Consider the following 14,731-nt stretch of genomic DNA (forward strand, 5'->3'; position numbering starts at 1 on the left):
AGCAAGCCAATCAGTAGGGGAGCCTGCTCAGTGCTTTCCCTTTCTTTCATGCTCACTGGCATAGAAACAAGAAGCCTTTGGTGCTTTACAATCCTTCATCCCCTAAAATTATCAGAAAATTTTAATTAAACCAATAGTATCCACACACAGTCACATTTTCTATGATGGAATGGTCATTGTTATAGTCTTCCTTCTATTCACAATACTTTAACTCAGTGCTTACTGAGTTACTGTCCAATCCTGGTCCTGAAATGAAATAGTCAGTCTCTCACAACCCTCTTTATCACTGACTCTTTATTTCAGAGCAATTCTGAATCACTGCTAACTAAAGATCTGTAGTTATACAAACTTCTGCTTCCTCAAATGCAAAGTAATGCACATTGGAAAAGGTAATCCCTACTATACATATAACATGAAGGGATACAAATTAGCTATTACCATTCAAGACAGAGATCTTGGGAGTCATCGCGATAGTTCTCTGAAAACATCTGCTCAATGAGCAGTGTCAGTCAAAAAAGCGAACAGAATGTTAGGAACCATAAGGTAAGGGATTGATAAAACAATAAATATCACAATGCCACTATATAAATCTGTGGTACACCCACACCTTGAATACTGCGTGCAGTTCTGGTCACCCTATCTCTAAAAAGATATATTTGAACTGGAAAAAGTACAGAGAAAGGCAACAGAAATGATTAAGGGTGCAGAACAGCTTCTATATGAGGAGAGATTAAAAAGACTGGGACTTTGCAGCTTGGAAAAGGGACGACTATATGGCGGGGGGGGGGGTGTGATAGAGATCTAGAAAATCATGACTGGTGAGGAGAAAGTGAATAGAGAAGTGTTATTTACCTCTTCACATAACACAAGACCCAGGGGTCACCCAATGAAATTAACAGGCAGCAGGTTTAAAACAAACAAAAGAAAATACTTTGTCACACATCCCACAGCCAACCTGTGGAACTCATTGCCGGGGATGCTTTTGAACTGGGCTAAAAAAGAATTAGATAAGTACACGGAGGACAGGTCCATCAATGGCTATTAGCCAAATGGTCAGAGACACAACCCCTTGTTCTGGGTATCCCTAAATCTCTGACTTCTAGAAGCTGAATCTGAATGACAGGGGAATGGATCACTGATAAAGTGCCCTGTTCTGTTCACTCCCTCTGAAGCATCTGACACTAGTCATTATCAGAAGAGAGAATACTGGGCTAGATGGACCATTGATCTGACCCAGTATGGCCATTCTTACATTCAATGTATGTTCTCATTCGTGTGTGTGTGTGTGTGTGTGTGTGTGTGTGTGAGAGAGAGAGAGAGAGAGTGTGTGCGTGTGTGTGTGTATTACAGGCACTTTATCAGATTTTTTCAGTTATTTCTGAAATAATCTACAGTTATTTCCCAGAAGTCATTTCTAGAGGATGACATATTTTGCATTACTTTTATGGTCCCCATGACTCCTAAACTGCCCTTGGTATTCGTAGCTCACAAAATCAGAAATTAACATACTGAGTATCTTTTCATACAAATGCTCGTGGTGGTGCATTGAATGGCTCAGCTTACACACTGGTAGCCATTTCTGTGAAACTCAGCTGACTAACTTTGTAGGAAAGCCTATCAAAATTGTCCCTCATCCTCTCTTGTGCTGTCCAAACTAATTGTATGAAGTCCAGTTTGCCCTAGTTCTGATTTAACTTAGTTCGAGACTGCAAGTTCACATCTGTAGTTTATAATGGTTGAGCATTTCCAAGCAGATATATATGCTGTGCATCCCATGTGGTTTGCCTAAAGATAGTAAATGGAAGAACAAAGCCCCAGTGGTGATTTTGGTTTTACAAAAAAATGTCAGTTAAGTTCTTGCAAAACTAAAGTTAGTTTGGATTTAGATCCCATTTATGTGAAACAACCACATATGTCAGAACATAAAGTTCAAATTGTGGATCTGACTATCAAACTTCCTAATATACAGTGGGTTTAGATCTGGTGGGTTTGATTTGGAACAGACAGGGAAAATTTGGAAAATTCTGATTCTGATCCATGGTCAGATTTCAAACACCCTCAAATTTAGGATTATTTGTATCCGGGGTTTTGAATCAGGCACAATCTAAACAAATCTGGTTCCCAGACTAACTCTTTTGCATGGCTCAAACAAGATTCTGTAGTGTGTTTGTAATACAATTTTATAATTACATAGTGTGTTAAATTAGTACAATTATTAATTACCTGCGTTCTAGCAGCACCTAAAATATGCTGGGTACCTTAACACTACGTAGGAGGGCACAGTCACTGCCCTGAAGAGTTTATAGTCTAAAAAGACAATCACATTAAGTGACTTTTAAGCAGTTTAAAAGTGGTTGTCACGACAGGGCTCTTCTGTCTAACCGTGTGTTTCTTTTTGCTGGTTCACATGTAACCATTCTTTATGACTTGCATCAGAATGTTGTAACAAAAAAGGAAAACAAACGGTTTTGCCTGTTAAGAGTGAACGTTCAAATATAAAAATCAAAATTAATATTGGTGTAAAACAAATCTTCCCCACAGGTTAAAAAACAACAACAAAACCCCAAGATGGTTTACGTTTATTTAAGCTTCAATGTACATTTTAAATGAAAAGGGTGTGCCGAAAACATTGTTAGTTTTGTTGTGTTCTAATGGAAAAGAAAACTGTTTTCCATAATTACTTAACCTTTGCCTCTTCTGCATTATTTCCAGACTTACCTGCAGTTGGAGTGGGCCTAAGCCTGGTGTTGCTGCGGCAGCAGCTGCCATGGTAGTTGGGATCAGCTGAACAGGGTAAGGGTCACCTAAGTAAGAGAATAATAGAGGCGTCAGCACCTTTTATCTACTCTCCACCTGCAAATTAAACTCCTGCATTCACTCTTTCCAAAAGCCTTCTTTTGTGTGCCTTGCTGAGGCCTAATGAAAAGCTCTATTGTGAAGCCTTTTACTAACACTCTTTTTACAATTCTGGCTGAGAGAGGAATGTGAATAAAAGGCACAAGCAATTAAGGCGGAAACCTCATCCTTTTTCATGATGTATTTAGGGAAATGGAAAAAAAAGTGCACACTGATCAGAGGGCTGCACTTAAAAAAAAATAAAATTAAATTAAAAAAAAAAAAGACAGAGAGAAAGAAAAGAAGTATAACCTTGATATGATCACAGTATTAGAAGGGAACAAATTTATAGACTGGTCCAGAATATGAAGTTAATCAAACTGAGATCATTGTTTGTAAACTGAATAGCACACAGATCAAACTTTAGTATCTATGTGAACAAAATGGCACACTCTTGAATTCTATATTTTCTTTTTGGTGGAAGCTATCTTGCTCTACAGATTGAGACCCCAATTCTGCAAAGGGCATAAGAGTATGAAGTCAAAGGGACTCCGCACAAGTGTCAGGAGTCCTCTCACAGATCCCTTTGCAGGATTGGTGCCGTAATTTAGCTTCTTACCAAAAGGAAGATAGCTTAGGCTCAGCATCCTACTGTGCTAGACATGGTGTAGGAGTAAAATAAAAGTTAAAAAAAAAAGTGGCAAACACTTTTAATGAGAAATGTTCATTATCTGAAGGAAAAAAAAGGTAGCTCCCTCCCGCCAAACGAAACAAAAACAAGGAGACATGTTTCACTGTAAAAAATAGTCACTTTTGGTTTGCCTTTAAATGTCTTACTCTTAAATGAATTCAATTCTTGTCCACCTACTAATGAAACCAATGGGAAAGCTGGAGCTGCAAGCTTAATAGAAATGTTACATGCGTTATATTCCTTGCCCAAATGACAAAATGTTTAAAAGCTTTCCACTCAATTAATAAGGATCATCAGACCATTCGTGCATGGCGCAATGATCTGCTAATAGATATGATTAGCACGCATAGAATGAGCCATTTGAAATAAGACCATGACAGACACAGAACATTTTATTAGTAAGGTTGCAGTACATTTGATTAAGCGGATACAATAAAAGTTTCCCTCCAGGATTATACTTTCTTGGGCAAATTGATAAGAAAGCAATTTAAAAGGCCATGCAGAATGCTACATGCCATGATGATCAATTTATTAATTATTATTATTATTATTAATAAATGATATATTTGTGACGACATCAAGTGCAAGTCCCAGGAAACATGAAACGGGAGAAAAGCACTCATATTTTTAAAATACTGTAAATAGGCTGTGTTGTAAAATTTGGTGTATGTGCTTTCAGGAAAACCACTAATGTTTTGTTGCCCTTTTTTAGGACACATAGTCAAGCAGTGTAAGAACCAACAACATAACCCAGGAATTCTGACTCCTAGACTTCTGCACCAGCAACCAGTCCACACTTCCTTTTCTAACTTAGTTTTGATTTTTAATCACACTATTTTACTGTTCCACATTTTCCAATATCCCCTTGATTTCATTTAGGATTCCATTTCCTGTTTAATATCACTGATTGAATGAAGTGATTCTTTAATTTTAAATTACCCAGTGATGGAAGCAGCTAGTCTTAAAGACAGGTAAGAAAAAAATCCCAAAAAAGTAACAGACTCAACATTCATAGCTTTGTGCTACTCCCAATGCCATAAGAACCTCAAAGGAAAATCCCAGTTTCATTTTGAATGACTTCTTTCTAGAAATGGGTAGATTGTGCAAGTGCCAGCCACACAAGAAACCAAAATTATTGTTTCCCTCAATTCTAAAAAGAAGAGCAATAAATGCTGATGTGCACTAGTGTAGTTTTTAAAACATTAAGTTGTGTGGAGCCAGGATCTTGTGTGCTCCATGTTTTCGATAGTCATTATTATTATTGTTGCCATTGTCATTAATTATTAATAATTAATATTATTTGGTTGTTGACACATTTCCAGTGCTCCAAAAATATTTTTAAGAACAATACATATACAACAAAGTCTTAAAAGCTTTTGTGACCCTACCATGAATCTTTTGGAATCCATAATATTTCTGTTACTTCAATATTACTATGTCTTCCTACCATTATGTGCTAGGATTTTAAAATTCCTTTTATTAAGTGAAGTAGCCCTTGCCTACTGTAGGCTTTTGTTTCTTAAAACATTTCCCACCATTGCAACTTCTGTGGCTAGTCTATACTAAATAGTCCCACTGTTGCAACTGTCCCAATGTAATAATAGTGGGAAAATTTAGGCCAGGTACAGTGATGAGTAGAGGCAGTATCAGACTTCATTCTTCTAAGTACTGTATACACAGATAGCAAGAGACTGGATCTGTCCCTTAAAAAGACAAAAGAAACAAAGAGTGGGAGGGGAAAATAAGAGAGGAGAACTGACTTTCCCAGTGAATGTCACACAGCAGGCCAGAGAAGAGACTAAAAGCCAGATCTTCTGACTCCTATCCCAATACTCGCTCCACTGGAGCCCACTGCCTCTCTGAGCAGTCCTTAACATTTCTCCAGAATTAGCATTTAGATTTGTCTGAGCGATTGTATTTAATGCTTAGCTAATCTTAGGGAAATGCATTTCTTAAGCATTTTATTAATGCTTCAATAAATGTCTCATTTTTAAATCTAAATGGTCCTTTTCCCAAGTATTGGGAACTTTTTAGGAACGTGAAACAAGATAGTCAGCTATTAGAAACAGCTATTTCCCGACCAGTCATACGCTTGTATTACTCAAACAATCCACTTTCAAACATTAGTATTATACTGAAGCCAATCTACAAACGCAATCACGACATACTGCTGTATTACTACCGGGAAGGAATTAGTGGCTACCAGTCTCCCTTTATCTTCTAGACAACAGCCAAAAATATAGAATTTTGGGAGGATCCTTTAAGTTCCAAACTATCAGCTACAATTCCTGGACTTTTGCTACAAAACAAATATTAAAGGCAGGTATTTGCCGTTTTTAGGGGGTTTTTTTATGAACCAGAGAGAAGGGTCTGGAATGGAGCAAGGGGTAGAATTTGCATCTTAAGAGAAAAGATAGAAATGATTTGATTACCTGCTAAACTCCTCTTAATTACAAATACACTTATTTCCCACCTGCACCACTTAGACAAATAACAAAAATGACAAGGGGCAGGACAGGGCGAGAGAGCTTGTAGGTAGTAGTGATAGCCGGGCATGAGACAGAGGTTTATGACATGTAGAGCTCTAGGTGGGATGGTGTGTTTTGGAGATTGTGGACAGGATGGAACAGAGAATTGGGAGTCTGGGGGTGCAGATTGTAGGACCATCCCTCAGAGGGTGACTTTAAGGTTTGTGGAAAAGGGGGTGAAGAGGGAAAAGAAATTTACGATTTGGCAATTTTTCTTGTAACTGAAAAACAAATCACTGGTTTTTGTTGTTCCCCATCAAGATACTTTTAGTTCAGTGTCCAACTCTATAACAGTGACGCATTCTCACAGAACATACTAGGCACACTCTTTACCAGAAAGCATCTAATTCTTGCTGTGCCAATCCACAGTTTTTATTTTTTTTCTTATTTTGGGGGATGGGAAGATGAGGGTTTAGTCATATGATCATTCTTTTCCAAGGCGCAAACAGTAGCTCTAAAAAATGATTAACATCCTTACAAAGAAACTACAGTATGTGGTCCTGATAACACATGGTTCCTATTTTTGTCATTCTGATAAAAGCGTACCATGTCAATTTTCTTTTCTTGTGATTTGGTGGTTGTCATTGACCTGTATGTCAGCTGATACAGCTGACACAGTTAAATCAGAAATTAGCATGCAGTCTCTTTAGAAGCCAGACACATGGACCCTGCATACAAGAGAGATTATAATACAGCCCACATGATAACCCATTAAACAATGAAACATGTGACCTAACTAAAAAACAGAGATACATCAGCAAATATGCCCAAGGAAGTTTATGGTATTTAACGCCAAAACATTAATTTTATTGTACTGTAAGAGGAACTATTAACAGAGAGTTTCATTTTTTATTGGATATATGGAATATTGTTCAGAAAATGGAGGAACAGTAAATTCAGCATATTTTAATTTTATTAGGCTTGGCTTGTCCACTTTCTCACACATTTATGCGTATTTTAAGGGATAATTAGATATTTCATCAATAATTTTGTGTGCTTATTTTATTTAGGAAATTTCCAGCTGCAATGAGCTGATATATAACAAACATACAATATACCTATTGTATATTCACATTTTTTCCCCAATTGGATATGGTTGAAGCTGTGATTAAAGTGCTTTCCAAAAAACCCAAGTGGATGACATCTGATTGGAAACACAATATGATTTGTTACAACAAATTTTCCGTAGGGGGAGGGAGGAAAGGGTAAAGAAAAAGAAAAACAGGTTTTGTTTCCAAAATTTGGCATGTGGCCATAAAAATAACATAGGTACCAGCAAGTAAACCACCACCTAGGAGCAGTCCTGAGAACTAGTGAATGATCTGGAAAACATATTTGGTAGCAAATCACCCCTTCAAAACGTTTTTGAAGTTTAGTACCAGTAACCACCATTTCTAGAAACAAAACAGAACTGAAAAAACCATGCCACTCAAATGGTCACATGAATTTCAGCTTAGAACACTAAATGTGTTGTTGACCCACTAGGTAAGCAGCATTTCTCGCACTGGATTGCTTTAATCAAGGGGGGCAGAGGGGGGAAGGGGAAAGTCCAGTGTAAAATGCAACAGTGTCATACGTTTGTCAACATTTTTATTTTCTTTTGTAAAAGCATCACCAAACATTTAAAGAAACAAACAAACAAAAAAGATAAAGAAACAATGGGGGAAAACTCTCCAAAATAACAATTTGTATTTATTCAGTGCTTTAATTTTGAAGGATCTCAACATTCTTATCAAAATATGGGCTATATATTATGCCTGTAAAGGAAGCCCACGCTAAGGGGTGGTGGAGAACTACACTGTCTCAAAGGGGGCACTAGGAGGCAATCTGTTTGAGAGCATTCGGCTCCTCAGGTTTGCTGGGGGATTATAATTTGCTATTATATCTGCTTACTCTTTGCTGCCTTTTTGGCAAGTGGCTCCCCTAGCAACAGCCCCTCTGTTCTCACAAGCACAAGGGTTGGGTTTCTGTGTGGACCTTACATGCGCCATACAAAAGGGGATGGGGAGGGAATTCCTTACTCCCTTTCCCTCATTATCAGTTACTTAATGTGTAGTAACAAATTAGCTCTCTCTCTACAGATCTATGCATGTGCACATACAAAGAAGAGCCATTTTGTTCAGCATGGAAAGGAAGCCACCTCTGAAGTGTAATGCAGCAGCTTTTAAACAGCACACAACAACATTTCACATCTTAACACTTAGCATTTACATAATGTTTTATATTTTCAAAGCACTTTACAAACACAAATTAAACGATTCTCTAAATAAATATCCCATGGCTGCCAGTGTTTTAACAACCATGATATCTAACTTTGCCCAGGTCTACACAATAGGGGGCAAATCCCAGGCCTAATGAAGTCAACAGTAAAAGTCCCTTGACTTCAGTAGGGTCAGGATTTCCCCCACAGTGGTTGAAATGCTGGAACCATGAGTGCTTCACCCACATGGGAGCTCCCATTCTTGCTGAAACTGAAAGCAACAGTGGGATATTTTAGGATTAAAGAGCACAGTGTAGGGAAAGTCAGAGCATTTAAATGTCTTGCTTAAAATCACATAGAACATCAGTGGCAGAGATTAGGAGTTCTGCTACTATTCTGGAGAAGTAGTAGTCTGGCTTTTATCCCTGTGCTCAGTCCAGTAGGGCAACATACCTGATTGAAACTATAGGGAGGATGTATTAGAGTAATTTGGTGAAGATGTTGGGATTACCACATCACAATTTTGGAGGACAGAACTAGTCCCAATCTTCATTTTATTTCTCATCCTAAATGTACATGGCATTTCATTATTCATCAAAAGCAGATGTCATGCACAAAACATTTTAGGATTTCAATTTTTAATAATAAACTCTGAATGTTTAGCAAAGAGATGATCAATGAATAGCCATTATTTCCCCTGCTATTCATGGAGAAATTAATAAACAGTGTATTTCCATCATGGCACACTGGCACTTCTTTTTCTACTAAAAAACAACTGCTTTGGTTATAAATAATAATATTAAACATTTTAAGCAATTACAGTACATCTAGGTAGGGAGGCCAGATAGCAACCAGAACCAGGGATCAAGAACTCTGCTTCATTTTCTTAATAGAAATCCAATACTAATAGAAACTTCTAATCCAAGCCCAAGAGCTTTATGCTTCTTTCTGCCAACTTTAACACTACACAATATGCTGTAGAGAGAGGAGAGGAAGTGTCAACTTGTTTAAATGGTCCATTATGAAATGTAAACCATCTGTTTAAAAAAACATAACAAAACAAGCCATTCCCAACTAGAATTTGTTAGGAAGAAAAAGGAAAAAGTTACAGGTAGTGCATTGAGCTAGAAGTCAGGAAACACGGGTTCTATAATCTGCTCTGCCATCTCACCTTGGGCAAATCACTTAATCTTGCTGCCTCAGTTTACCCATCTGTAAAATAGGAATGATCATACTTACATACCTTTGCGAAGCACTGTGAGAACCGTGGATAAAAACGATCCATTAAAATACTAGTTATTAATGAATTATCATCATATTGTTTTTAATATCTCAGCACACCAGAACATAGTACTAATCAGACAGTGAATCTACAGTGGACAAGCTCCTCTTACAACAGCATGTCAGAACAGTTCTTTAGTGAATTTCAAGAAGTAAATGGAAATCAGAAAATAGTATTTTTCTCACTAAAATGACTCCCCACCTCCCCTCCAAAAAAAGTGTCCTTCTAGTCCTCTGGAGCATACCATTTGAAGGGTTGGCTGAGGAATTTGACCACATAATTCTCACTGAAGCTAATGGGAGACATATAGATAAATCTCCAAGAAACCAGGCACTACTATTGGCCAGGAGAACCATAAAGGGAAACCAATTAGAAAGTAAAAAGAAAAGGAGTACTTGTGGCACCTTGGAGACTAACATTTATTTGAGCATAAGCTTTCGTGAGCTACAGCTCACTTCATTGGATGCATCTGATGAAGTGAGCTGTAGCTCATGAAAGCTTATGCTCAAATAAATTTGTTAGTCTCTAAGGTGCCACAAGTGCTCCTTTTCTTTTTGCAAATACAGACTAACACGGCTGCTACTCTGCAACTACAGAGTTTTAACTAGATTAGTCTCACCATCCAAGTTGAATGAAACAAAAAGTAGTATTCAATAAGATATTCATATGTCTTCCTGTTTCAGTAATCTAAGGTGTTACTTGTAGCACAAAGGAGCTTCTTTGCAATATGTGAGCTTTAACTTTCAAGAAGTGAGTGGTGATTTGGGGTATACCTTGATTATTGGATGTCCCAACTTGAGAGTCGTTATGGAGGCCTGACTTTCAGAGAGCAGGGCACACCACCTTCTGAAAATTGGGCACTTTTCAGGTGTCTCAAACTTGGCAACCAATAATCAAGGCACCCAAAATCACTAATCCCTTTTTGAAAATGTAGGCCATGGTTTATATCTAGATAAAACTCCCCTCCCCCCCAAAATCTATAAATTCCCCATTTGTGGGTAAACGCTAAATACAAAACTTGCTAATTTGTGGTTCTTACCTGTTTATCAATAGAACTAAGGGTCTCATGCAGTTTTTTTTTTTGTTTCTAAATGCAAGTTACGAAAGCCAGCAAATAGAATTGTCATTTGGGAAGTCTATAAATCAGTCTTGTAAAATTTTCATTACAATTTTTCAGCCCAGGCTTAAAGAATAAAGTTTTCAAAAGCACCTAAATGACTTAGGAACTTAAATCCCATTTTCTAAAGTTACTTAGGCAAATGGGGCTAGATTTTCAAAGGCATTTTAGGTCCCTAAAAATGCAGATAGGAACATAGTGGGATTTTCAAAAGTGCCTAAGCAGGTTATATGCCTAACATGGAAATCAGTGGAAGTTAAGATAACTTGTTAAGCCCTTTTGAAAATCCCATTTGGCACTGTCTGCATCTTTAGGTGCCCAAAAATAACTTTGAAAATCTGATCAGTGGGATCCTAAGTCTATGTGAAAGTCAATGGGACACAGGCTTCTAAGTGCCTAGGTCACTTTTGAAAATGGAATGTAGGTTCCTATGTCACTTAAGCACTTTTGAAAATTTTACTCAAAATCTTGTCTGCCATCTACCATGCCTTTACCATGACGACTGACAGAAATGGGGGAGAGAAGGGTAGAAGGGGGCAGTTATTTTAATTGCCTGTCAAAATACATTACTTGATGGGACTATATTACAGTTTTCAAGGCTGCTATATTTTTCACTGTTACAACCATTCTAAGTATAGCTAGGCCAATATATGTTATTGTTTACATTAAATTGTGAGTGAAAAGAAAAAAAATCCTTTGGACTACTGATCACTTTCCCTCAGCTTCTCATTCAAACTCAGTCAAACATGCCAGGGAATCAGCAAACAGAGAGCTGTCTTTTTCCACTGGCTTCTGCTCAATCTTAGACCTTGGCATGCTGTTAATTTTAAGCCTTATTGCCAGGAGCAGCAGCAATATTTTTCAGTTTTTTTCATTTCCAAGGTTACAAAAATATGTGATGTCATATGAAATTCATGGATGTGAGGTACTATGTGACTATCCTACTGTTAATTTACTAACAGTTAAAAAAAAATCAACCCTCTCTCCAAGTCAGACTGCATTAACACGGAACTAATTTAATCTGCCAGATATGTCTAATGGGGGTGTTTTCTTGACCTTTTCCAGGCCTACAGTTATGGTAGCATTCATATTCAATGTGGCTTTCAGTTACACATTCTGCAATGTGAATCACTACTTCTCCCATCTGAGAACAAATGGGTGTGAAATCACTGGAAGAAGTGAATGAACCCATGCATTGCACCGCAGCTGCTGAGTGAGGTGAAGTGTTTTGAACAGTGACTTCTCAGTAGTGGTAACAGCCTACATAGTACCCCAAGATGAGGGGTGATGGCCAAAGCGAAAGGGAACTTTGCTTACAGAAACCCAATACTGGATCTATAAAGTTACAAAAACAAAAGAATCTAAAACTGTGGGATGAAAAGTATCACCAGATTGTCCCTTTGCATTCAAAATTTAATAAACTGCTCCACTGATGAGCAGTGTGTAATGATAAACAATTGACGAATTCATGAGTTAGTCAATGATACAGATGGATACACTGATGTGGACATAATAAAGCTAAACAGACTCACTAAAGAAAGAAAATGGTAAAACAAGCAAGTCTTAGATAACAAGATAGGAAACCAATGTGTAGAGTTAGATAAGTACAAATGCATAAAACCAGGTTTATAGAACATATGCTGTAGCTAAATCTATTTGATGAAAGAAAGATTTTTGATTTATTTTGAACCTATATTTATTCTTATCTTGTTGACAGGAACAAGAGATCCCATGGAAGGCTTAAATAAAACTGCCAAAAAATTCAGGATCCTGTAGTGACAATAAAACTTTCAAAAATTAAAAAAATAGATGTTACACAGTTTTTAGTCTTAGGCTCTTGTAAAATATATTTATGCTTTGTGTTAGTCCATCAAATTGAGAGGCATATGCTATCCTTGATCTTTGTACAGAACTCCCATTGAGATGAATACGAGTTGTGTGTGTAGAAAGAGGGTAGAATAGGCCCTTAGTTAATAAAAAGCAAGCAGGCTGCTAGAGGAAAAAAACATATTTCCCTACAATAGTGTTGAAATGTATTGGGCCATTTCATACAACTTCCCTTTTAGATTAAGAGAGGAGTATCTGTGTGTGCTGATGAGCACGTTTCCTTGTTTGAGTTTTGTTTTGTTGTACAGCATAGTCAAGAATTTCAAAAGCAAATAGTGTTTTTCAGTGCCCAACCTCACACATTGTAAAGAGATTTTCAGAAAGGGCGGAGCACATGCTATCTGAAAATCAGGCTCTTCAAGTTGGGCACTCACATTCACTAGCCAGTTCTGAAATTCTTGGCCATTATATCAATGAACATATTAGTGAATCTTGGCAAATCCGTTCTCACACTATTCTGTAAAACCTAAATTCAACTTAGTGGGTCTGTCACGTCAAGCCAGTAGACGTGATATTTCTGATCTGGTGACTTAGTTCAGCATAAATACTGGACAACATGTTTTAAAACTCTGCCCTCTGCCCACTTCCAGCTGGAAAATCTACAGGACTTACTGCATCCTGCCTTGTAGCTGAAACCAGGAGGAAGGAGGAATCCTTGCTGAGCAGCTGCTGCTAGGGTTCGTTGATCTGGAGGGAACACTGGAATCATCAATGGAGGAAGCTGACCTTGAACCTGCTGAACAGAAGGAGGAAAATCAAACCTGGAAAATCTTCTAGAGAACATGCCTATGTAGTTGCTTATTTATTTTTTTAGACAGGTCAGACTAGAATATACTCCTGTGTTGCGAGGGGTTCCAACAGCATCAACAGTTCAGCCGTGTGTTAATTACCATATACCCCAGCACTTAATATTAATTACATAAATTAAGGCATACTTATATTTCATTTCACCTTAACAACCATGACTGCAGTTTTATAGATCTTCTCCATATGACACTAAGATATTCCACATCACAATGCTGCCAAATCACAATCATATACAGAGCACCTTTCATCCCAAATGATTCTAAACACTTTACAAATATTAGACGCGTATGTATGTGTTGGGATATATGTGTGTATATACACACACACACAGACACATGTACATGCATGCACAGACACGTTCTCGGAGTGGCCACAAACACAGTTGAAACACTTTGCTCACAAGTGACATGCAGCCACGTCTGGAGTGTCAACTGTTTCATGTTGCACAGCAACACTACACAAAAGCATAGGACAGAAAATGAAGACTCTTACATTGCAAGTGAAACTGAAGGGGACTTTAGGCAGCAGAAAGTGGTCATCCAAATTGGAAATTGGCCATAACACAACAGCTAACACTACTACTTTTGCAAAGTTTTATGAGTGTTTTTGATTAATACAAATGGTCAGGACATTGTTTTTCCATCTCATACAGAAGAGGAGCAAATTGTTTGGTAACTTAAGACATTAGCAGAATAACTGGTTTTAACAAAAAAAAAACTATACTAACAAATGAAACTTTGCCTTTCAGGAGATCAATCAGTAAAGGGAAGGAAACCCTTACAAGAGAGGTCATCAAGTTTGACCACAGAATTGTGGAGCAGAGGCATAAGAGATGTAGATAGACTGTTATAGATTAACATTTGGTGTAATGTATGCAGCCAGAGGTGATGCATGGGGTGGGGCATGCAGGGTCATTTGCTCCCCCGTCCACATTTCCTGCTTGGCTTGTACTGAGCATGCTCACATAGACTGAGCATGCTCAGTAATATCTGCTGAAGCCGCTGCCTTCACTCTGCCCCCCTTCCCTCCTCCCCACTGTTGGCAGGTACCGGTCCTCTCTGTATGCAGCATTAAGAATGGTTGTAACTGCGTGCGTGGTTATTGCACCTTTACAGTCTGGGACATCCTGTAAGACGAAGCTCATAAAACGTATTGGTTAGAAATTGTTGCAGTTGGAGACTGAACTCAAGACTGAAGCTATGCTAGATGTAGTGCCAATTACTCTGTTAATTCGATTCACTTTGACTGTTACTTTATTCTTCTTGTTGCTATTCTGATCTAATTAGTTAAAAAGGCATATTTGGATTTTGGGAGACATAAAATATAAAATGCTATTTCTTCCTCCTTACATTCAACCAGTCTGGAGTTGTCCCATTTCTGCCTT

General features: G+C 37.8%; 1 protein-coding gene across 16 annotated transcripts in view; it reads right to left on the reverse strand.

The window, feature by feature from the left end:
- SOX5 (SRY-box transcription factor 5) overlaps positions 1–14,731 on the reverse strand; it is a 394,764-nt gene that overhangs the window by 99,902 nt on the left and 280,131 nt on the right. For 8 of the 16 annotated variants that reach the window (XM_038386648.2, XM_038386640.2, XM_038386650.2 and 5 more), the window contains exons 7-8: positions 13,153–13,276; positions 2,719–2,804 (exon numbers count right to left, since the gene is read on the reverse strand). In XM_038386648.2, coding sequence (XP_038242576.1) covers positions 2,719–2,804; positions 13,153–13,276 — 210 coding nt within the window. The remainder of the gene's footprint in view (positions 1–2,718; positions 2,805–13,152; positions 13,277–14,731) is intronic. The other 8 variants (XM_038386652.2, XM_038386653.2, XM_038386641.2 and 5 more) reach the window with 1 other exon arrangement.

Source organism: Dermochelys coriacea, chromosome 1 (genome assembly GCF_009764565.3).
Source record: "Dermochelys coriacea isolate rDerCor1 chromosome 1, rDerCor1.pri.v4, whole genome shotgun sequence".
NCBI classification, from domain to species: Eukaryota; Metazoa; Chordata; order Testudines; family Dermochelyidae; genus Dermochelys; species Dermochelys coriacea.